This window comes from Actinia tenebrosa, unplaced genomic scaffold (assembly GCF_029948245.1).
Source record: "Actinia tenebrosa isolate PJP-AT-01 unplaced genomic scaffold, QUT_ActTen_1.0 PGA_scaffold8__29_contigs__length_14323225, whole genome shotgun sequence".
Taxonomy (NCBI): domain Eukaryota; kingdom Metazoa; phylum Cnidaria; class Anthozoa; order Actiniaria; family Actiniidae; genus Actinia; species Actinia tenebrosa.
This window is the reverse complement of record NW_028292585.1, coordinates 5,117,576-5,142,731: the sequence shown is the minus strand read 5'-3', so window position 1 is coordinate 5,142,731 and position 25,156 is coordinate 5,117,576. Positions and strand designations below refer to the sequence as shown.

General features: G+C 35.0%; 1 protein-coding gene across 5 annotated transcripts; it reads left to right on the top strand.

The window, feature by feature from the left end:
- The first annotated feature begins 817 nt into the window (after nt 1–817).
- On the top strand, nt 818–23,838 carry LOC116305262 (trace amine-associated receptor 13c). Of its 5 annotated transcripts, none has more exons than XM_031715136.2 (2): nt 818–1,194; nt 21,791–23,838. In XM_031715136.2, exon 2 carries the CDS (start codon nt 21,937–21,939, stop codon nt 22,942–22,944), a length of 1,008 nt encoding a protein of 335 aa, XP_031570996.1. In that variant the 5' UTR covers nt 818–1,194; nt 21,791–21,936; the 3' UTR covers nt 22,945–23,838. The 5 variants fall into 5 exon arrangements, with proteins under 5 accessions (XP_031570996.1, XP_031570995.1, XP_031570992.1 ...); XM_031715135.2 differs by lacking the exon at nt 818–1,194 and adding an exon at nt 5,985–6,261; XM_031715132.2 differs by lacking the exon at nt 818–1,194 and adding an exon at nt 14,822–14,962.
- The last annotated feature ends 1,318 nt before the right edge of the window (nt 23,839–25,156 follow it).

Here is a 25,156-nt window from a genome sequence, read left to right as displayed (position 1 = left end):
TTCTAGAGACGCAAGTGAAGGAAAAGGTAGATAAATCGAACAGAAAAATTTTGTAGGAATTTTTCTTAGTTATGACTCATGAAATTTCGAATGAAATCTAAACTAAAGTGATATTTTGTATGACAAGTTTGAATTAGAAAATAAATAAAATGAAATACAATCCCCCATTTTTGTGGTCTCATCTAACAAGGACGCAGCGGTAAACACAACTACAAAGAGATAATTTTAAAAAATTTCTTTAAATAAGAGGGTTTTTTTTATTGGTTATAAATATTTAAAATGACACTGTAGATATGTTATCTGTAAAGCAATAAAAAAGGATTACTGAATATGATGATAGATTAAAAAAAGGCAACTGGCTACAATCTTTCCTTCGTTATTTCTTGCTTCTTCTTACTCTACTCTACTCTACTCTACTCTACTCTACTCTACTCTACTCTACTCTACTCTACTCTACTCTACTCTACTCTACTCTACTCTACTCTACTCTACTCTACTCTACTCTACTCAACTCTACTCTACTCTACTCTACTCTACTCTACTCTACTCTACTCTACTCTACTCTACTCTACTTTTTCTTTTTCTTGTTTGTAAAATATAACAACAAAAAAATCCCTGTTAATGTTCAATGCTTTAGCAATACCTGTAAATTGTAGGTCATGCTAATAAAGCTATTTCAAACCTCTCCTCTCCTCTCCTCTCCTCTCCTCTCCTCTCCTCTCCTCTCCTTTTTCTTTTTCATCCTTTTTATTTATGTATTCATAGTTAGTTGTTACTTTAATTCAATGTCATCACTAAAACCAAAAGTTCTGACAGCTTCCATTAGATCATTAATGTATATCCCCTGAGGGCGAAATATCGATACAAGTTAAAAACTAAGTGTCACTTTGACAAAGAAACCCCATTCCTTCAGGCACCAGTCAATCTCGCGATACAGCCGATAGTCTAAACTAAAATCCACGCACCTAATAGGCGAACCAATTTAAGGAAGCGACATCCAGCCACTAAAAAGCCAAATAATTCAAAGACCATCATTCAATTTAACCTAAACGTGGTTGAAATGTCATTAATAATTCATCTCTTTAGTAGTTTTAACTTCCTCAAACTACGCAACTGAACCTTAGCAGACGTTTGGGTTTGATGTTCGTCTTTCTCTTCGAAAGCTAAGATCATCTGGAGTGTTTTCTTCACCATGTAAGTTCATCAATATATTACTTTTTTAATATTTATTTTTAATATTATGATTAGATACTGTAAGATTAACTGGTTTGCCTGATTCGAAGACTCGATTTTTTAAAGCAATTTTGGTGATTCTCTGTCGGTTCGGTATCACTTGTCCTTAGATTTGAGGAAGTAGGTGTCTCAGCTGCATATAATGTAACTTGACAATTGTTATTTTGTTTTTATGTTCTTAATTTAAAAAAGGGGAAGAGAGAAAAAAAGAAAGAAAGAAAGAAAGAAAGAAAGAAAGAAAAAAAGAAAGAAAGAAAGAAAGAAAGAAAGAAAGAAAAAAAAGAAAGAAAAAAGAAGGAAAGAAAGAAAAAAAAGAAAGAAAGAAAGAAAGAAAGAAAGAAAAAAAGAAATTGCTAGAAAGTTCATTCTAAAACGCATTAATAATTCATGAGCATTTACTCCAATCAGATGAAGCAAATGGGTCACATGCATTAAACTATATACCCGATAAAAAAAACTCGGGTCTGATTGTGCTGATGAATAAGTGCTCACTGCCTATTCAACTGGAACGTATAGAACACTGAGTTTTAGAAGTAATTTAGAAAATTCGTGGTCGTTTTGTATCGGAGATAAAGATCCTCGTCTTCGGCTCGAATCTATATGTAATATTTCAAAGCCGACAATGAGTGAAATGACTTCTCAGACTCATTAATAATTCGGGAGGTTATTTGTTTAGGATTGAAAGACTTAAGGGACAGGTATGTTCCTGAACTGAATTAATTTTGATTCAGTCCAAGGACTTGAACAAAATGAATTCAGTCCTTTCACAGGACTTTACCAGGTTTCAAGTAACATCATGTGACCCAAAATAGCCCATTGATTGGCTGGTTTACTCATGAATTATTAATGAGTATGAGAACTACCGCGTTCAAAACGACCACTCATACTGTATACACCTACTTGCAAGAACGTTGTCATACAATATGAGAACATTAGTAATTTAGTGAGAAAGGAATACATTAAAAGACAAAAGAAAAAGTTCAGCTTCAGTGATCTTCTTTTGTTTTTTAATATAATTCCTATATCACTAATGTTCTATTTTCGTATGACAACATTCTTGCAAGTAGGTGTATATTACTTAGAAAACTATGAAGGTTTCATCCTCATTAGTATTCTGTACATAAAGAATACTAATGAAGAGGACTTTATGGGGTTTGAAGGTCCAGGCCCGTGACGTTTATGGTCGCTCCAATTTACTATTATAAATTATTTACTATTCCGAAAAATAACACAGAATGCCTATAACTGCATTAATTTACTACTTCCGATGTTTAAGCTTCCCGTCTCCCATCAATATGAATATCCATCGACAATGTGGTATTCTTTTAAACATGACTTTAAGATGTTTTTTTTTTTTTTTTTGAAAATAATCTCGAGTTCCTCACTTTGATTTTGAACAAATATTTTGAAACCACTTGAGGAAGCCTAAGCTGTTATTATTAACTATCTATATTTCTTGATTTTCTTCTTGGATTTTTTGCAAGCTCTTGAATGAAACTTGGTGATATGTTCCGAAGTTCAATGATTTCCAATCATTTAAGCTCAGTTTTTGCGCATGCGTGAAATATCGAATCGGTGCTTAAATAGCCTTCATTTATATTCATCAGGTGACTCAGTAGAGTACAAATAGCGCAGGAGGAAGCCTGGAGCGAGTACAAATATCATGCGATATTTGTACTCTGCAAATAATTTACGGCGCGCGTAGCGCATTTTGAAATATTACGTCACTAAAAAAAGTTGCATAGAGTTCATACCATATATCCGTGAAGCACCTTTATGGTAAGAAATTTGCGAATAGTCCTCTTCACAGTTCCCTGCGCCATTTTGAAAGGTACATTTTGAAAGACACAATTATTAATTGTTCAAAAACTCATGAATAATTCATTAGGTATTCGTCCAATTGGACCCGCCATACACGTCACGTGCATGGACCTTTGTACCAGATAAAGTCCTCTTCAGAAATAAAGAATACCAATGAGGATGAAACTTTATATAAAGACTCATCCTTATTAGTATTCTTTATATAAAGAATACTAATGTGGACAACCTTATCAGAATAAAGGTGCATCCAAGTTTCGATGTAATATATACAGTATGAGTGGCCGTGTTGTATCAGATATACAACCAAGAGGCGTAGCCGAGTGATTGTATATCTGATACAACACGGACACGAATATTGTATATGACTTATCAAATGTCTAGGTTAGTTCCTTTGTGTTTCACTAAAATTTTCAAAATTAAAGTGAATTTGGCCAAGAAAATCCAACTTAAAGTTTATGCAAATGAACACAGTTTTGTATCAGATTTACAACACTCTTCATGGTCGTGATTTCTGTTGTGTTTTCCTCATGAATTATTCATGAGTTTGATAAGAAGACTTAGAGCCTCATCAAGGTCAGTCTCACGTACGATCATCGACGACCCATAAATTATCGTCTTGAGTTCGGCATGTTGTCTTCAACTTGTGGGAGCCTTATTTGCACTTACTGCGCATGGCAGTGACGTATAAACCTCACTGCGCATGACATTGCTGTACAAACGACTATCAAAGTATAAAAGTCAATGTTCGCGAGGTATATGGTTGCTCTACTTCAACTGAAAGGTTTGTGAATTATTCTTAAAGTTTTTGAAGCCGTTTAATAAACTCGCAGATCGTGTTTTATCGGGTCTAAAACCACTCGGCTACGCCTCGTGTTTTTATACCCGATAAAACACTCCTGCTCGTTTATTAAACACTACTTCAAGGCGTTTAAACAAGCGTTTTATGACTTTATTTATCATTGATCAATACAGCTATATCGAATTCGGTACTCTCATTGCCTTCTTCAGTTTGAGTGCTTTTAGCTAAAGTTTAATCAGGCACCAATAACGGCCGTTGATAATAGCTCGACATTAATAACATTCATTTTAAGTAATAAATTACCAAAAATAGTAATTGAGGATTCAATGTTATTTCAAAAGACAATGTGTTTTTATCATCGACATATAATATTCCGGCATTTTAAATAATAAATGACCAAAAATACTAATTAAGGATTCAATGTTATTTCAAAAGACAATGTGTTTTTATCATCGACATATAATATTCCGGCATTTTGAATAATAAATGACCAAAAATACTAATTAAGGATTCAATGTTATTTCAAAAGACAATGTGTTTTTATCATCGTCATCATCATCATCGTCGTCGTCGTCGTCGTCGTCGTCGTCGTCGTCGTCGTCGTCGTCGTCGTCGTCGTCGTCGTCGTGAAACAATTGTTTTCAGGCAGTTAGAGTGTACTTCTTATATTTCTGTTCTATTGTATATATTTAGACCAAAACGAACGACTTATCGCGTATGTAACGTGCTGGTGGTCACGAACACCATGCACCTGTCTTAGCAAATATATATTGAACCTTGTGATAACGAAATAGACCCTTTTCGAATTCCAAATTACCGCTGTGTTTCTTGATTACAGACTCGTTTGCAAAGGGTTAGCCTCGAGTTTGTGCAAAATATTCACATGTTCCAGTCAAGGTCCGTCGAGTTTCAAAATGTTTGTATTGTTGAAATTGTGCATTCTTTACTTTTCTGTTGGTATTTGTGAATATTTAAACACTGATACGAGGTTAACCCTGTGCAAATGAGTCTGTGATCAAGGAACACAGCGGTAATTTGGAATTCGAAACTGGTCTATTCTAAATTTGAAGCTCTTGAAGCTCTTGACAAATGAAGAGGTTTTGATGCTTAGAAGCGTGGTTGTGTTGTGCTTGATGATTTAGAAGCTGAGTTTCTCTCCCTCTTCTTCTTTCTCTCTCTCTTCCTCACCCTCTTTCTCTCTTGTTTGATTCATGGATTTACTGATTCTTTCTTTCCTTCTTTAGTTAATGCCTGTGTTTACTCTTGCTATGAAAAACCCAATTAGGTGTCTCAGACATGTCGTCTGAAAGGTCCTTGAAGTGAGCAATATTTTTAGGTCCGAAAACATTCCGTTTAATTTTTTTTTTTTTTTTTTTTTTTTTCCTCACTTATTTCCTTTGTCTCTTTATTACACTAGTTTCTTCTTTTGCCAGAAATAACCATTAGCAACAATTATACTAACAAAAAGATTAAGAGGTTTTGTGCTGCAAAGGCGACTCCAAAGATAATTTCATTGGCGGGTGGCTGTTTTGAAAAAGCTAGTATAGCTCCCTGTTTAAATTTTATATTACATTCAGTTCATTTTTAAAAATCTCAATCAGAATGACTTCCCATTAAATCCAACCCCCGGATTCTTCTTTGTGTTGTAAAAATGTCAAAATATTTTACTTTTCTTCGACGTCACATAAAAACAGTCTTTTGTTTTAACGCTAAGAGATATGGTCGTTGGAAGGGAAAAAAAACAGCAAGGGAAAAAAAATGCTAAAAATAGTATTTTTGATTAGAACTTAGAAAAAACACCAGTTAAAAAAATGTTTGAAAACCAGGGGCGCCTAGTTGTTCAAAGCTGGATTAGCGCTAATCCAAGATTAACTCGATAGCCGTCTTATTAATTGTTAACCCAGGATTAGCACTAATCGGGCTTTGAACAACTGGGCCCTGACATATCAGAGCTCTAATTTCAGTTTCAAAGTAAAATAGGATCAAAACCTTATTATTCTTTACCATTCTACTTGTTGTTCCCCTTTAAAAAAAAGCGGTGACGTCATAGAGATATTAGTAGCTTATATAGGGAAGCCATTTCTCCAAATACGTAAAACTAAAGTATCTGAAACTGCGTATTCGAATTCTCTGGCTTATCTTGGTCGGAAGTTTCCGTGAAGCCCACTCTTGCCTTCAAGATAATTATAAATTGGCTAGTACACCAGTCAGCGAAATGCTCCATATTAATAGTCGATTCTAATCTAAGAACATTTTTTCCTGTTTACGTCTTAAATTCATAGCTCATTTGGCTGTCGCCATAGTCGCCTCGTAAAGCGTGGAGCAGTTTTTCCGTTTACGAGAAGTTTGTCTTAGGGAATAATTTCCAGATTATGAATTAAATTTTCCATGGTTTCCCGCAAGGAAAGGTTAGTAATAATTTTTTTATTATCGTGATTTTAATTTTCAATTGTAATCCTTGTTTCGAAAAAAAATCATCCTATTTATAGGTTGCTAACAGATCATCCTTAAAGCCATTAACTTTTTTTTTATCAAATAATAATAAAAAATAACTCAAAGCATAAGACACGCGAACTTATATCATTTTTATTGAAGTGCTCTTTAAAAAAACCTTTAAATTTGATCGGTACTCTAAAACAACCTCTGCGATGATCAGTGTCAGGGAAAGACCAACTCAGAGATCGAACATTGAAACAACATCTGGATTGATCAAAATCAGGGTACGGTTACCTCACAGATAGAACCCTGAAACAACCTCTGGCCTGATCAAACTCAAGGTACGTTTACCTCACAGATCGAACCCTGAAACAACTAAACCTCTGGGCTGATCAAACTCAAGGTACGGTCTCACAGATCGAATTGGAATTTTACGTGTTTGGATTTTCGTAGAGAGGAAAACCGGATGAACTGAAGAAAAACGGGAAAGAGCAAAAAAATAATAATAATAAATTTAAAAAAAAAAAACTCTTCTTGCATGTGGTGCCGAGTCAAGGAATCGAAGAAAAAGAAAATCTTCAGTATTTATTCTACATGAAGTCAATAGTTGAATGGTAAAATATTTTCAATATTTTCATACGTTTATTAAATAAAAGATTCCTTTGACAACAAACAAAAATTTCTCTATGCATTTTCATCTTGTTAATGGCATCTCTAACGTTGGCCAAGGATAAAACCAAATAGATTGAATCTCTGATTTAGTTTTATCTGTACCAAAAATGAAAAACATAAATTTTCTCTCTCTTTCATTCAATCTTTCTCTTTCTTTCTTTTCTTTTCTTTTTTTTTTTTTTTTTTTTTTTTTTTTTTGTTCTCGAGTAGTCGAATCTTGATACGTTTATTTTTGACGGACACCTGTCAAATGGCCAGCACACCAGTTTTTAAAGTGAATCCACTTGAATCTCCTCGATAACCTAAATTTATAAATTATATATATTTGCTTTTGTGAACTTATTATTTGCTTATTTTTTTAAAAATTAAAAAAATTAAAAATATTTTTAAAAAAAGAAAGAAAGAAAGAAAAAACGTGCGGTATAAATTCGTCTAAATGAGAACCTTCAAGATGGTCACAAGATATAATTAGTTCTTATTCCTCGCTGCTTGAAGAACACTACCCGGATAAAAAGACCAGGGGATCAATCTGTTAGGCCACAGCGTGTAAGTAAGATAACTAGTTTGTTGTTGAGAGCTTTCACCCTGAGTACATTTTTGGCATGCATTCTCTAATCAACGAGTAAAAATAAATGAATGATATAACTGTGCTATCTCGCTGACAATGGTTTTAAAAAATGAAAACGATTTTTTTTTTTTTTCCTTTTTGTTCGCAATTTCGTTCAATCATCAATCCATTCGTTTATCCTTCGTTCTTTCCTTCCTTCCTTCCTTCCTTCTCTTTCTTTGTTTTCTTCGGCACCTTCTTTCTTGTCTCGTCGGGGGACTTATGGCTTTCTTTTTTTTCTTTTTTTTCTTTCTTTTTTTCTTTCTTTCTATTTTTTCTATTTCTTTCTTTTTTTTCTTTCTTTCTTTCTTTCTTCTTTCTTTTTTCTTTCTTTCTTCTTTCTTTCTTTCTTCTTTCTTTCTTCTTCTCTCTTTCTTTCGTTCTTTCGTTCCTTCTTCTTCTTCTTCTTCGCTTCTTCTCGTTCTTCGTTCCTTCGTTCCTCGTTCCTTCGTTCTTCGTTCCTTCGTTCCTTCGTTCCTCGTCCTCGTTCCTTCGTTCCTTCGTTCCTTTTCCTTCGTTACTTCGTTCCTTCGTCCTTCGTTTCCTTCGTCCTTCGTTCCTTCGTTCCTTCGTTCCTTCGTTCCTTCGTTCCTTCGTTCCTTCGTTCCTTCGTTCCTACCTTCGTCTTCCTCTTTCTTTCTTTCTTTTTCTATCTCTCTCTCTCTTTCTTTCTTTCTTCCGTTCTTCCTTTCTTTTTTTTTTCTTTCTTTCTTATATAAATATTATTTATATAAATATTATTTATTATTATTATTTTTTTTTTTTTTCATTTTTCTCTTATTCTCTCAATTTATCCCTCTTTTCTTAAACCGCAGGAGCAGTCTATCTTTTGAACTAATAAAAAAAAAGCCGTTAAAAAAAAAAAAAAAATTCAAAGCTTCGGCGATACCTTTTAATGAATAACCCTACCGAAGTGTCTTTGTTGAATAAGATACGAAACTCTGAATGAGAATCTATGCTATTTCGAAATCCCGCTTCCTGCAAAAGATCAAACATTGTCAACAACAAAACTCAGTTGACAAGTGTAAATAGGGAAAAGCATAATCCAGGAGATAATAATCTAAGGAGCATAAAATGATCAGAACTGATCAACGTGCAATAAAAAATTCAAATTATAAATGGTTTTTAAAATGAAACAAAAAATCAAAAAATCTAACTTTAAGTTAAATTATAAATGAAAATAAAAGAGAAATATAAAAAGAAAATATAAAAGAAAGTGAAGGCGAAAAAAAAAATCGGAACTATAAATTAAAATTAAAATTGACATAAAACGTTTTTGTCCACATGCAAACTTCACATTTCAAAAAGGTAGCGAAAAGATTACTTTAAGATATTATCCTTGTGTTCTTTTCTTCCTAACTCTAGAAAAAAAAATATTTGTTACTGGATTGTAAACTAAACTACGACGGAAGCAAATTGAATGTCTCAATCGTTGAGATCAAAGTTTGTGCATTGAGTTCGTTCTTTTTGTTTTGTGTTATCGGGTCTATATTTTACAAATCGAATGCTTTATCGGGCAAGCACGTATTACACCAGCACCTGTCCGGGTTTGCCAATACATAACTGATAGTAATGCTAGTTAGTTTTTTTTTTTTTTTTTTTTTTTTCGCTTTCTGATTGAGACCCAGCTGCTAATGGAAGCCATTTGAGAGTCGCGTCAAAGTGGATTGCCTAAGGAATTTGAGTTGTCGGGCAAAGCACAGGACTTACACGTAATGAATGGTTTTAAGTCACTAAATATCAATGTACGAAAAAAGATCACTTAAGTGGTTCGGAGTTTTCAACGTGATTACAGCTTAACATCTCGGTATGACTCCATTACAAACACTTCTTTTAGTCCTGACTGCACTTACTCATTTGTAAACAGGCCTCTATGATATGGACACCTCTCTATTAAGGACACTTTCTTTGATCGCGGTTACACTTATTCCATCAGAAATTAAAGAGTACTCTATAATACGGACACCTCACAATTACGGACACTTTCTTTGATCGCGGTTACACTTATTTTATCATAAACAGACCTCTATGATACGGACACCTCACTATTACGGACACTTTCTTTGATCGCGGTTACACTTATTTTATCATAAACAGACCTCTATGATACGGACACCTCACTATTACGGACACTTTTTTTGATCGCGGTTACACTTATTTTATCATAAACAGACCTCTATGATACGGACACCTCACTATTACGGACACTTTTTTTGATCGCGGTTACACTTATTTTATCATAAACAGACCTCTATGACACGGACACCTCACAATTACCGACACTTCATTTGATCGCGGTTACACTTATTCAATCATTCACCATTTTCCATACATCGGTTCACTGGCCAAACACAAAGCATTCAGTCGAGGTTGCAAGGTTCAAATTTGAATAATCCTTTGAGAGTACCTTGGCGCCTCGCTTGAGGGCTTTGCGTTTGACCAGTGAACCAATGTATGGAAAATGGTAAACAAATTAAACAGACCTCTATAATACGGACCCCTGCCTCTTTATTACCGAAACTTGTTTTGATCAACGTTGCACTTTTTTCCTCGTAAACGGACCTCTATAATATACACACCCCTCTATAATATGGACACTCCATCGTCCGTATTGGAGAGGCTTGGGAGTATCTGAAGAGAGTATTTTTTTTGTTTTATACATCGACTTTACCTTGCGCCCTACATGATACAAACCATTACGACGTCATTAATATCGATATTCTCGAGATTTCTTGAAATGGACAAACATTCTGTTTTAGAATCTAAAGGCTTTTCACAACCTACATTCAATTAGTAAATCATACGGCACATGTGATTGGTATTTTGAAAAACGTCAGAGCAACGTTTCTAGAGCTATTGTAAGTAAGTGTAGTATCCGATACATTAATTAATTGATCGAATCAGTCCGCTAAAATGCACTTTAGGATATTGGTTATTCTTGATTAGAGTAAAACAGCAAGTCACTAACGATGCTTTACAGCCTGACCGGTGCCACAAATAATCTATATATTAAGCATACAGTGTTAAGTATATATTGGTAGGTTTATTTTATTCGATGAAATAGCAGTATGGAACGCAAGTTGAGAATTATTTTAGAGGACAAAATATGTACAAAATAGCCAGCGCAGAATACAGTACCGGTGGTCCTAGGATTGATCTTTGTGGCACACCTTCGATAATTTTTCAGATAAGCCTTTTATGAGATACAATGTCATAAAAACACTTTCTTTTGTCATTCTGTATTACTAATGGTCCTATGATTGATCCCTGTGGCACACCTTCGATTAGGTTTCAAAAACTAAACGATCCTTTTATGAGTTACAATATAAAAAAACACATTTCCTTTTATTTTTCTGCATTTTATTTTCTATGTTTCAGAATATATTGTCTTAGCATCTTGGTGATTGCGTGCTTCGAGCTCTGAATAGTATTTAACGAGTTCAGTTTCAGAAGTCAAAATCAAGCAATGTTTTTGTGGTTGCAATTGTGTATAGCACTGGGATCAGTTGCACTTGTACACTAACTTGTTAAACCTCCTTTTCTTAATCTGACTAAGTATAAGCGTAGCCGGTTTATCGGATTGAAAAATAAATCTTAGGTAAACGAACGTTATAGCGCTGACTCATCTCACACGCGACTAACGAGATATCGCTTTCAGTGCACTTAAAGCTGAGCATTGGGGAACGCCAATTAAATGCGTAGATGGGAAAATGGGACAAATGAGCCTGTTTGTTTTTACGAATGCCCAATGAAATTGAGTTTAATTTTGGTTCACGATTTGCAATTGATGTCAAGCTGTTCGCGTGGGTCGAATGTGAGAGCGACTCTGAGAACCATATCACGGGGTTCTCGAATTAGTTGTGCAATGTAATATAATGTAACGGTAATATACAATAACATATAGGCTATTATTAATGCTATATATATATCTTTTATTTTCATATATATATATATATATGTATACCCCAAATGTGTCAAAGTTTAAGATCTGGTGTGTATATAGTAAAAACGGAAATCTCAAACATAAAAAAAAAATCAATTATTTGGGATATTTCGTCAATTCAACTAATGTATCGGATACTGAATGAATTACTAACAACAATTAAGAATTTCAAAAAATACTAAAAAATAAGCGAAAATAATTAACACAAACACAAAAAGGGAAATTCAATATTAAAAAACAACAAATATCTAATGGTTTTCAAGTTATTCGCTTCCTTTTTGATTAACACTTCCTTTGTCGTCATTGGATAATATTGCCCGCTTACCGTTTTGATTTTGATCGGTACGGTAAACAAATCATTTTCATACGTCTTGTATTACTTATCTTTAATAAATTATTTTCCTTGTTCTGTTTGAAGAACAAGTATATTTCATTTCCATTCAGATAAAGCGAGTTTTTATTTAGTTCATGTTTTGCAGAAGTATAGTGAACTTCCTCGTAGCGAAACGGTTCAGCAATATAACCAATAAACAGAAAAGATCTCGGAATAAACAATATCTTGTTGTTTTACGATTCCATCTGCAATTGGCTCTATTTTAACACCCTTCAATTTATTATGGGATAAAAATATTTTTTGAAGCAGTTGCTATATTGAGTGATTCATAGTCTGCTAGGCTCATAATAACTGCAAGCTCGCTCCAATTCAAATACCACTCAACGAGATTGGAAGTAGAAGATGGAAGGGTATGTTATAGTAATATAAAGCCAGTCTGAAGTAATCTCTACAGCTTCTTTTAAGTTTATTTTCTCTTAGATTTCTATTGATAATTTTATTACATTTTCAAACGCTTAAATTTTTAATTTTGGAGCGGCTTTCACCAAGACATTGATACCAGAGAAAAAGAAATCCTCCATGAAAATGTTACTTTATTTCAAATTCTTTTAAACCATTTTTTATTGTCAAGAATACTATTAATTTTTGCCAACGACATATTGGAAACTTTCGATTTATATCTCTCACTTTTATTTGTTTAATTCTTTTTTTAATTTTCTCTCTTTTTTTACCGCCGGCCCTTGTGCAAATTGTTGACCTTCCAAGCTGAGAATTATAAGCTAAGCTTTGCGCCGTACAAACACCGGAGATCAAACTTTGTTACATTTTGTCTCAAACATATTTCTTATAGTTTCCAGAAAGTTCTGATTATCGTGTTATTAAAAACGAACCCTCTTGTTAGATCTTGTTATGATTTTCAATAACTTTCTAAAATTAAACTAAGGATACAACTTGCTTTTAGACTGTTGCTTTTTGATTCGTTCAGCGCTGGTTTGTAAGTAATATTTAATTGATAACTTTCATATAAGTTATTTTTTTATTAGTGTAAGGTAGTATAAGTATTATAAGGGAAAAACTCTTTGTATGAAATGTAAATAAGTAACCTATTGTAATGATTGATAGAATTTTCCAATATACAGAAATTTTAAAATCTAAAATATTAATTTCTTTATGGCTGTTTGCTGCCTGTATTCGAGTCAGTATCGATAAGAGTTATTTCGTATGAAGTATAAGTTTACTTTTTTAGCTGTTTTTGTCTCTATTAGTTACATCAGTACTATAAGATACGCTACTCTAATGAAATGTGAGTCATTGACTCATAAATGACTGGGGGGAAATGCTTGATATTTTTACATATAAGTGATAATGCATTCTAAGAAAACCCCAAAAATTGTAAAATTTCTTTTAGATGTTTGCCGCTTTACACTTGATTCAACTGCTAGAAAAAGTAGGGATTTCTAATGAAATTTGAGGTTAAAAGCTTTTTTACTTTAGTTTATCCTCAATTCATTTGCACTATAGGTTGCATCTATTTTTTGCAGGAAAAATGTTATAAAAAATCGGCGATTACTGAATTTGTAACTTGGAAATTAAGTTTCAAAAATATCGACTTTTTCGGCGTCTTTTGAATAGTTACTTTGTCATTTATTTATTAAATTTGGAATGTAATTTTAATAAGACAATTGTAAAGGTAAACCAGTATTTTTGCTTGTTTGCTTTTTGGTATGTTTTACGTTTTTATTTGTCGTATTTTTGCCGTGTATTTTTATTTTATTTTATTTTTTTTTGCTTTGAAGAAAAAAGTAAACTGATTAAAAAACAACCCAGGGCTTTGCGTATTAGTCAGATTCAAATCTAGTACTAATTGAAAAAAAAGAAAACATTATTTACCTTTCACTTTGACAAATTGATTAAACCACAATAATTTATTCTTTTGAAATCCGCAACAAACAAAGATTTTTTTCATTTAATTCGCAAAAATGTTTTACTGTCTTAAGTTCACAACTAATCCCGCTTGACTTGCCCTTTGTGCTAAAACTCCTCACACTGATGCGCGTTTGTAAATGTGTATTTTTGGTGTTATTTCATTTTAGTCTTATGTTGTCAGCAGTGTCGAATATTTACCTATCATCAATTCACACCTACCTTTTAATTAGCACCTACCGATTTGGAAGACAGTAAAAACAACAGACCATTTTCATTTCATAAACTTGGCGACTTTTAAATCTGTGTATCGGTAGAGTGAAAAGAACGGTGTTAAGACAAATGAATTTCCATGCTATATTCCATTGAGGGTTATTTTGATCTTTTGAGGCAATCAGTTAGGTAATTGACAGAGCATATGTGAGTAGAGTTGCCGTCTTGTTGGTTCTCTCCTGTACTTCAAGGGTTTTTCTCCCTTCACAAAAATCAATTTCTAATTTCTAATCATGTCAAATTCGAATTCGAATTCAGTGGATGAAGTGAAACACTCTAGAAATGATACTGTTAAATCTTGTTATTTATTATTTTCATTCATCAATATCTGCTCCACGGGGAAGGGGGTACCGGCCCTAGTGTCTAAGTGTTGTCCAGATGTCGACCCTTAAAAGATAAGACCATACATGATAGAAAGTGATTGCGCTGGTAGCATTTAATCAGTGACTGGACAACAACAGAGTTATGTAACTGACGTTTGAGTCGTAACCCGTATCTAAAATGTTAACACAAGAAATATCTTTAACCCAAAAAGGGACCGCCGAACACCCCTACCAAGTGGACCAAAGGGAGTACCCTCCCCCCCCCCCCCCCCCCCCACCCACCCGATCTGTTCTCTTTTTTTCAAAATAATTTGTAACACAAGAATTATATAAGAAGTACATCCTCAAGCCCCCCGACCCCCTTTCCCCTTGGAAACGACTTCGCCAAAAAAAAAAAGTTTTAGGTCATTTACGTGACTCTAGTCTCGTTAATGGCACATAGGTTACCCCTGGAATGTGTAGCTAATGAAGGCTAAATTAGGTTTAGTGAAACCAGGTGGACTTAACGACTACCACACAAATACCTATCAAGCATCAAAACATGTCCTTCGATCTAAAGGCCTTTTCAGTACTTATACAAGTTGATTCCTTGAAGTAGGTAAGTCAAAATGAGATGATATTCAACATCGGCATTTTACGTAATCGAAATACTGATAACAGAATGCTTTGATATGTCGAATCACTTCCCTCTGTTTACAAATATGGGATTTCAGTTAAGTATATCAATGTAAGTGCTCGTGATACCTAGACCAAGGAAGAAAGTATAGAATAATAGTGTACATTAAGTCGTACAGGACCAAGAGATATAGAGATATGAGTGTTTATATATCACTGATAAGTAATCGACTGCCAGGATGACTTCATTTAGGTGTTAATTAAATGAAGGGCGAAGGAATAAATGGATAGATTGGAAAAGGCATGGCTTGATGGTGGGTAGAAATGTCCATGGCTATAGAAGCGAGATGGACACTGATATATTGGTTGATGAATTACTTATATAAAGATAGCTTTAGAAAGAGAAACCAAAAGAATCTGCTCAACTAATCAACTAACTAAACCTATCAGTATCAGGCTCAAATCAAATAAAAAATTCACAGCCAATCTTCTTTACGATACAAGATTTCGCAATCAAAATATGATATTTTATATTTGAAATCCGTGCGTAAGCAATCATTTTTACTGGTAATGAAGGCTATTGATACATGGTCAAAACGTCCTGTCATTAAACAATAATGAAGAACTTAAATCATTTTAAGTAAATTATTCATATTTTGCAATCTAGTTTAGTACAAAATAGAATGGAAACAATTCTATAGAACGAAAACAATATAAGAAAAAGCTTGACTTTTAGTAAACCTACTTACTCTTAATTTGGTCCCTTTTACTTTCTTTACTAGCTCGTCTTAAACTCTCTTCCAAAAGCTTTTATGGAATCTTTAAGTTTAATTTACTCAGCTGAGTTCCTCGTATTTCAGACAAACCAGTTGTTGAGTTTTGCCAAAGCAGCCAGTTGAATTCTGAAAAATAATTTTTTTCAAGCATTTAGCTTCGTAACCTCCTTTTGAACTCCAAAAAAAAAACACAAAACCATTCATCTTATAGCCTTACACTTGTTTTGGGATGATTTTTTCGAAAAACACCCTAAAATTCCAAAAAGAATAGCGAGTATTTTTTTGAAAAAAAAAGATGGTGGATGACTTTGGTTTTCAAAGTTTTGTCCAAAACATTTATGGGATACCTGTGTTGTTTGCTGATTGGACGAGAAAGCATTTAGTTTGTAAGCCCGCGAAAAGAGGAAAACGAGCGAACGAATGTACGAACTATAACTCGAACTATAATTTTTAAAATTGAAACGCACTGGTAAAATTTATGAATTTATGAGTTTCTTTCGTGTATCGAACGTGCAGGTACGAAAAAATAAATTAAATTTTTGCCTTAGGGCGGCCTTTTTAACCAATTTACAAACTTCTAGATTTTTTTGAGTGAAACGTGCACAGTTGGACTGATCTTCGGAATCTAATAGTCGAGAGTAGTAAATTAATTTTGACATTGTATCTGATCAATGCACGTACTTTTATCGTTAGTATTCGTACTACTATAAGCAGGAAGTAAGTGATTGATTTAACTGTACATCTGTTTATAGGTATTCACTCTAGTGCACGTAGGCTCTTTATTAAAGTACAAGTTTACGCGTGCAAAGCGAGTGCAAAGCTACACTATATTACAAACGGACTGTTCTCTTCATGTGACGATTTGCGATGAATAAATCCGAATCTTCTTGATGATTTTTCACACTAACACAAGGACTGATAGAGAAACTCCATCAATATATAAAGAATTTAGAAAAACAAATTCGGGCAAATTCGACCAACCGAAAATTCGAACGGAAAAAAGTGAGAAAAAGATCTAATGAAGACTGTACTTGACAACATATTACAGTGAAGTAATCATGAATTCCATCGCTAGTATGTTTAAGCTATCAAATCAGTATTTTCTCGTTTTTAGGTTTTCTATCTTGGAATCAGGCCGCCCTTTTTGAATCTTTAAGTTAGTTTTGGTTGACTTTATTTAAAATACGTACTCTATTTTTATACTTTGGCAAATTTGCTAATATACAACAACTCTAGGAATCAGCGGGGAAGTTAAATTACCATAACATTTGACGTTAAATTTGCCATCTGAAAATTGTCAAAAAGTCGTCGAATTAGGAAAGCGTCGAAATGGTTGTGTTTCCGAAAGAAAATGTACATCATTCAACATTTCTAATTGATTATCGAATTTTCTCGATTCTTTAATTTATTTTGCAAGATTTTTGCATTCTTTTTCTATGCTTTAAAACTAACTGTGTTAGCAGGCATCTGTTGAGCTGCTGTTTATAAGTATTGTTTATGATTACCATTCAGTTATGTAGACTCTGAAATATCTTAATTTGAATATACATCTACACACCGTCAGCGTCATAGCCTATATTTCACGCTGTTTCCTTTAATCTCAAAGCTTTAATAATTTCAAACTCTTTTTACACCTGCATGTGTATATTCTTTTGTCATATAAATCAATTAAGACCAAAAGTTGCAATCATTTCTATAGTTCACACTACTCGTACCATGATCTTGGTGAATTCGAAGTTTTATATGAAGAAATCCTTTCACAAAACTCCGGTAAACTTCAAGATCTAGCTACTGTGAGAAGCAGAGTATAGCTACGAAGTTCTTTTGCATAATTGAAACTAAACGGGCTCTTAAAATTCTTGGCAAAGTTCGGTAAGTTCAACCTAAATTTTCTTCGTAAAGTCCATATTTAACAGAATAAGCTTTGGCTTGTTTTACACTTTAATTTATTATTGTTTTTTGATAATTTCAGTGCAGAGTTCTGTTAAATTTAACTGAGCTAGTTGTTTGAGTACAAATTTTTAAGTGACTTGTTCTTAGAGATTTCTCTTGACTCGTTCTTTTAAAATTAATGCATTGTCAGTATCAAACTCAAAATCACTCTTCCCATCCCGAAAGTTTGACTAATAAGTACTTGAACAAAATATGGTGTAAGGATTTTCACTATTTGTCGAACTAAATATATAATTAAAACATTTTTAGTTGAAATATTTCTAGTTATTTGAGTTTTGTTATGGTTCGTAACTCAGTCTCGGCGGTCTATTACAAAATGCCGAATAATATTTTTTTTAACGAAGTGACTGAACGTCCCGCAGCCGGACACGGTCTTCAAATAACTAAACGTCCGCCAGTCCGAAATTTTCCCATATTTCTCTTTCAAATCGGCCAATCTTTAATTCGAAACTGTCTATCTTTATTTAGAATCCCAAATGAACGCGACGTTACTAGACCGTTGGCCCTTTGTGCTTTAACTCTAAAGATATGAATGTATATGCATTTCTTTCGATTCGGGCCGATTTCAAAGAAAAATATGGGAAAATTTTAGAAAATTTCGGACTGCCAGACGTTTAGTTATTTGAAGACACGTTTTTCGTGTCTACTGCATATTAATAAGACATACTACATATGCCATCGAGTTTACCCAGATATACTTCATATCCTATTTAACTAGCGAAAAATATAGTTAAATGACATACGATACAACTGACATAAAGTTCATCCCGGTGTAAGGGTTGTAAAACTTCGGATTACTTTCGGATATCGCGTGCACAGCTAGCGGCGTGCATGGCGAGGATAGCCGATGTTATCCGAAGTCCCGCGTACCGTACTGACTATCAATTTGGCTGTGTCACAGGGATTTGTGTTCCCCCGAGTTATGTGTGTTCCCCCGAACACTGAGCAATAGTGTTTTGTGTCCCCCCCTCCCCTCCCTATGAAACATCTTTTGACACGACTCTCTCCCCCAGGTCAAGGATGCTCCATAAATGATTGGTTTTCGGTTTACAAACCGGCTAAATTTGTTCGGGGGAACACATAACTCGGGGGAACACAAATCCCTGTGACAGCTGCTCTGTTTGCGACTGATTACGACTTTTTATCGACTGGGAAACGTTTGACCAACGTTTCAAACCATGATTGGGTAGGATTCAGTGATTTCTACAAGGTCATCGCAGCCATTTTTATCAGTGAATTTTATCTGTTTTTTGCATGGAACAAGCTACAGGCACACAGGTTTTATCGAATGTGTCAAGTGTTGTTTTATTCAAGTGCTTTCAGGTATTTCCACTATCTACAAAGAATTTATCGCAAAAAACGATCACTGCGTGTTTGTGCTACACGAAACATGTTAACAATGTCGCTTCATGAAAGATTTTTACAGAACCGATGTGATGTGAAACTGACTCAGACTGTTACAGTGACAATATTTGAGCCCTTTAAAGGGATAACTGAGCTCCGTAAGCAGAATATTAAGCCCTGAATACCTGCGAGTGAATATTCTGCATATACATGATTCAAAAATGTTGCTGTGTATCTATCAGCAGTAGACACATGTACTCATCGAGTACGCATTTTTTTAAACATATCAAAACTATGGTGTTTGTCTCTTGTTTTGGAAAGGTGAACTGGGTTTAAATTAGCTCGCCCACGAGTTGATAACCGACAAAACTTAACTAACATTGGTCAATGCTATAAACGTTTGCATTGCAATATTTTTGGTAAAATTTCCGAGGTTTTGATCATGTTTTCTTACTATTCGACCAATTTGGTTATACTATGAACGAAGGATTAGATGTTTCGCCAGATGGCAGATCATAGTTAATATCAACTATGGCCAAATCGACCGCACACGTAGATATAGAAGAGATCAGTAGTTTATGCTCTTACTTGAAGTCTGGTGTATCATTTAGCTACATCAACAAAGGTATTAAATACTGAGCCCTTTGTTAAGACTTAACAACTCGAGTGTTGAATAAAAAAAAACAACCAAAAATTCTAAGAAAACAGTAAAAATCTCGATAATCTAAAGTCACTGGAAAGACAGGAATCGGAAGCCATTAAAGTGCATCCAGATCCGTTCCCATGACAACAGTCGTACCAAACAGTTATTAACAATGTTTTTTAATTTATTTTATAAGTCATTAGAAACGAGGGTGAATCGCTTCAAATATTGAACTGGTGTCGGTACAGAAGAGGGGATTTAATTGGCTATTCTCATTTAGTTGTTTGATTTTCAAAGAATTGCTCTCGCTGGTATGCAATCGTTTTCAATTATCGCAAACACTCCAGCTATATTTTCTCGTGCTTCCCGCCTTTTCAATTAATCGATTTCCGTGTTTTGGCTACAGCGTGACACTCGAGTAGCGTTATTGCTAGTACACTTAACAATTTCACACGAAAAGTCATAATATTCGGTAAAATATCCGCTATGAGATATGATAAGCGTGCATTGATACAATGGAACAGATCACCTGTAGAGCAAAGAAAGCCCACTAATGGGCCATGAACGGCGACAGGAAGACTGCGTTCAACAGAAGCACGTTAAATACCGGATAAAAGTGAGAGAAAAGTGTGAGCGTGCTAACGTAAACCTAAAGTGCATGCCAATAATATTTTTACCTTCATACTACAGTACTAATGCTTTTCAATACGTGTAACTTATGGCCATTCAACGTTTTGAAAAGAATTAACAAATTCACGGAATTTGAGCTCAATTTTCACATTTTCAAAAACTGAAAATTTGAAAATTGACCTCACCTTTTCACTTTTCAGTATCAATTTATTGAAAGACTAAATTGCTGTGAGAGTGATTTTTGTACATTTTTTTACTTGTGCCCATTTGTTCTTTGTTCTTTCTTTTGTTCTACATGTTTTGTACCTTTGTTTCAGCAATTCTAATTTTCTTTGAATTTAATGAAAAAAGAAAACTACTTCATTCACGAACACGTGGATTACATCATGCACTTTGGGCATGCGCAAATATATTGTAACTGCCAGACCGAATCAGTTTTTCAGTAATCGTGCATGGAAGCTAGGATTTGACACTGAAATTCATAGGTGGACTACTTACTGAAAGAAAATGATATAAATCTATCAGTGATATACTCAAGCAAACCTACCCCAAACAAGGGGATTTAGTTAACGCCTATTTGAATTCTCAGTGACAGGGTTTCCTGGTCAATTCTTTGTCTAATTAAATATATAGACATTTTATGGAAAAAGAAATAAAAGCTATAACAGTGTCAATCAAGACTACGACTAAAGACTTTCAGGAATCATGTCAATATCTAGCCGGAAGTGGAGAAAAATTGGTGGGAAAAGTCCGGAAGTAGCCGAGTACAAATATTGCCGGGAAAAAGATAAGCATCAAAACGCGAAACATACAAAATAACTTTCTGAGCTTATATTGCAATATGTAGTTGATTTTTTGAAAGAACAAATTTCTATGAGTAAGGAATTGTATAAAATAAATCTCTCACCGCAATAGACCTCTTCTGCTTGGGGTAATGTTTTCCCATTTCAGACCACGTGTCATTCCCTTGAGAATAAGATTCTTTGTTTGAGCTGTATCCATATTCATGTGTCTTCTCATGTGCAAACGAGTGCAAACCTTAAACAAAGAAATGATACTCTAGGGAATGACATGTGGTCTGAAATGGGAAAATATTACGTCAGAGCCGAAGAGGTCTATTTAGTCCTTCAATAAATTGAAATATTGAAAAGTGAAAAGTTGAGGTCAATTTTCAATTTTTGAAATTATGAATATTAAGCTCAAATTGTGTGAATTCGTTTATTCGTTTTATCAAAACGTTGAATGGCCATAAGATGCACGTATTCTTTTAGATCATTCTCGTAAATTCCGAACAGCTCTTCGCTCAAGTTATCACCGAAACTTAGAGTTTAAAATTTCGTCATTTTACGGCTGAAAAGAGTGAGCTAAGACAAGGAGTAGCTCTACCCCTCTCCTCCACACAGAGTCCAGATTTTGAGGGCCTCATTATTTTACATTACTAATTTTATGGTTTGTTTATTTACAGATTCAAAGAACAGTACATCGTATCCTAGCGACAAAAACCCTCGCGCTACCATCTTGTCCAATTAGTAAGATGATGGGACTTGTTATCTAAGTCCAAGCCAGAGCAGTTTGAATTACATTACATTAGAAGCAAAAGACCGTACAATTATGAACAGCACAACCGGAATGATGCACGCCACAGAGCGTTCACAACTTGAAGAGACGTTCGCTGTACTCATCACCGCGATGCTTATGCCTCTAATTCTTGTTGGAAACCTATTGGTCATGACGTCTTACAAGATTAATCATCGGCTAAGAACTCGTACGTATACTTTCCTTGTCAACCTTGCCGTGTCGGACCTCATCGTCGGTGGAATAAACATCCCACTATGGCTCTCGTGCATAATCAACTACGATCGATGCTCGTCATACAAAACATTTGTCAAAATATTCAAGATTTTTGACCTATTCGGTGCCTATGCCTCGATATTTCATTTGACTGCTATAAGTATCGAGAGGTATATTGCTGTCGTTAGACCCTACTCTTTCCAGCAGCTGCGACAGAAAAGCTTCTACATCGTCTCGGTATTCGCTTGGTCGTTGTCTTTATTGATGGCATCGCTGTCCTGGTTCAGTGCAAGTCATTTTAACCTCAAGATCTACAATGTTGCGATATTTTTATTGGGCTTCGCGCTTCCAGCTGCTATTGTGGTATCTATGTATTTTGGAATATTTAAAGCTGCAAAGTCTTTAGCATTAAGAACTCCGGTATTCCCTCAAAATGGACGAAAAAACCAAATGATCATGCGCGAGGATAGAAAAGTTGCAGTCACAGTTGCTGTGATCAGCGGTCTCTTCATCATCGCATGGCTGCCATTTTTCATCCTTTCCATCATCGCCGCGTTTTGCTTCGAATGTTTCCCCGCCAATGCTACAGACACGCTTCGGATCGTTACGTCAGTCAAGTGGTTACATTATAGCAACAGTATGGTCAATCCTATTGTATACGCTCTGCGTGACGAGGAGATGAGAAATACGTTTAAAAAAATACTTAAGATAAAGACTTGTTACGGACAGTTGCGCAACAGAAGTAGGAAGCACTCGGAGAAAATAATCTCTGAGCTTAGGTCTTTAGGAAAACACAGCTCCCCTGAGGAGATGGATGGTGAAAAATAAGATTTTTTGTTCGAGGTTCGTTTAATTAGACAGTTTAAGGAGGCTTTCCATACGATTTTTCCCGAACGCGTGCGCGCTCTAAGTAGGACGAGGTAGGCACTGTTATTTGGAATAGTCCCCTTCACAGTTCCTTGCGCCATCTTGCAGTGCGAACACACTAACCGGGACAACATGAACAAAATTTAAGATCACCTTTTTTTTTGCCAATCAAGATAGAGCAAAATCATTATCATATTGACCATAAAAGGTAACCGTGTCTGTGCATCGAAGCGATAACGGAGGTGACCTTACAATGATATAGACCTCATTAGAATAGTAAGACAATTGGTGTTAATTAACTGAACAAAAGAAAGTGTGCAAGGGAGTCTGGTAGTGGTAGTAAATGATGCTATTATGGAAGTGTCTGTTCTTGCTTCGATGCAAAGGCACGCTTACCTTTCAAGATATCGATTAGCTAATTTCAATTTTAAATTCCATGTTTGTGGACGAATACTCTCGCATTCATCTAAACTCGAGCACCCGCACATGACCATTACATTAGAAATTCAAAAATTCAGTAATTCGATCATTAATAGTAGTTAATGGTGAGCAAAGTTTCATACATTGTAAACTTATTTATTTATTTATTTTAATATGTAACCCTGTATCTAGTATAGTGTATATTTTAACGATCGATAGATGCGGGATTGAACTATTATTATTATTATCAATTCTAATTACCGATTAGTGAAGAAGAACTTTACTACGGTGTTGTTGAATAAAAATATTTCACAGTTTTCTAGGTTTATATTGTCTTGGTTTGTTAGTAGGGATTGCATAGAGAAATGAAGAAAGGAGAAACAGAATGAGAGAAAGAGGGAAAAGAAAAAAAGAATTAGAGAAACACTGAGGGAAATGAGAAAGAAAAAGAGGGAAGGGAAAGAAAGAGAAAAAGAGAAGAGAAAGAGAAAAAGGAAAGAGAGTGCAACATATAGGCGCAGAGAAGTATACAGCGACTTATAAAAATAGGTCCTACTCTCAGGCTCTGTCCGTAGGCAGCTCTCTGCGTCCGTCTCCTATCCGGCTGCTTCTCCTCTCCGTCTCCTTCTCTCTCCTTCCTTCTCATTCTCTCCTCTCTTCCCTCTCCTTCGCCTGCTTCTCTTTCGCTATCCGAACCAATTGTCATTCCAAATGAGAGAAAGAGGGAAATGAGAAACGAAATGAGGAGGAGGAGACAGACAATAAGCAGGGCGGCGGAAGCGGGGGTGACGGGGGCTACTAGCCCCCCCACTAGATTTTTTGGGGGGGCCTGGCCCTCCCAGAATATAATGCCTCACACACAAAAAAAAAAAACCGCATGAGATTTGGTTATGATTACCATTATTTATTATTGTGATATTACATAATTTTCTGTATCTAAAAAATATACGATATATCTAACGACGACTTGCATCATTTTTGTGTCTCTCAGAACAATTGCAAGTGGTTTAATGCGCGCAAAATGTTACTGATTGAAATATCACACATACACGTTTGTAATCAAGCTAAACAGGGAGGGGGGGAAGGGGGGGGTCATTTCAAGGTACCGTGAAATATTGGAGTGCCCCCCCCCCCCAAATTTTTCAGCTTCCGCCGCCCCTGATAAGTGAGGTAAAGAAAGAACATAAATGATCATTTTTGCCAAATTTCTACCATTTGATAAACATATAGTTCTTCAATATAACAGGATTTACTGAGCTACAAAATATTCTTAGTCTTCCTTAGTTTTAGTTGAATATTCCATTGGTGGAACAAAGAGTCGTTCTCTTCTTGGTCAATGATGTTATTGGTCTACACCGACAATGCCATAGATTCACGTATTTCTGTAATCCATTGATTACCTCAACGTATACAGTCAATTCAAAAAGTGTTGTCGTCGACCAACTCAAGCCTACGCGACTGGACCGAAAGGAACTCTGGGTAGCAATCATTGAAGCCGAGTTGACTACATAATTTTATCTGACTAGTTATGCGTGGTTTACAGCATGAACCTTCGTAGGCGAGCGGGAGGTGTTGAAGGAGACGTCTTTTTAATGCCTTCATATTTTCGAAATTGTGAACTGAATCATAACTACTTTGTTCTTCTTTCGCTAAACCCAAAGACATGCATTTATTGGATTGTTTCTCGCCTATTATCTTATTACTAGCTAGTCTCCCCCAAAGCCGTTTTCAGTGTCGTCACGCGACGCTTTCT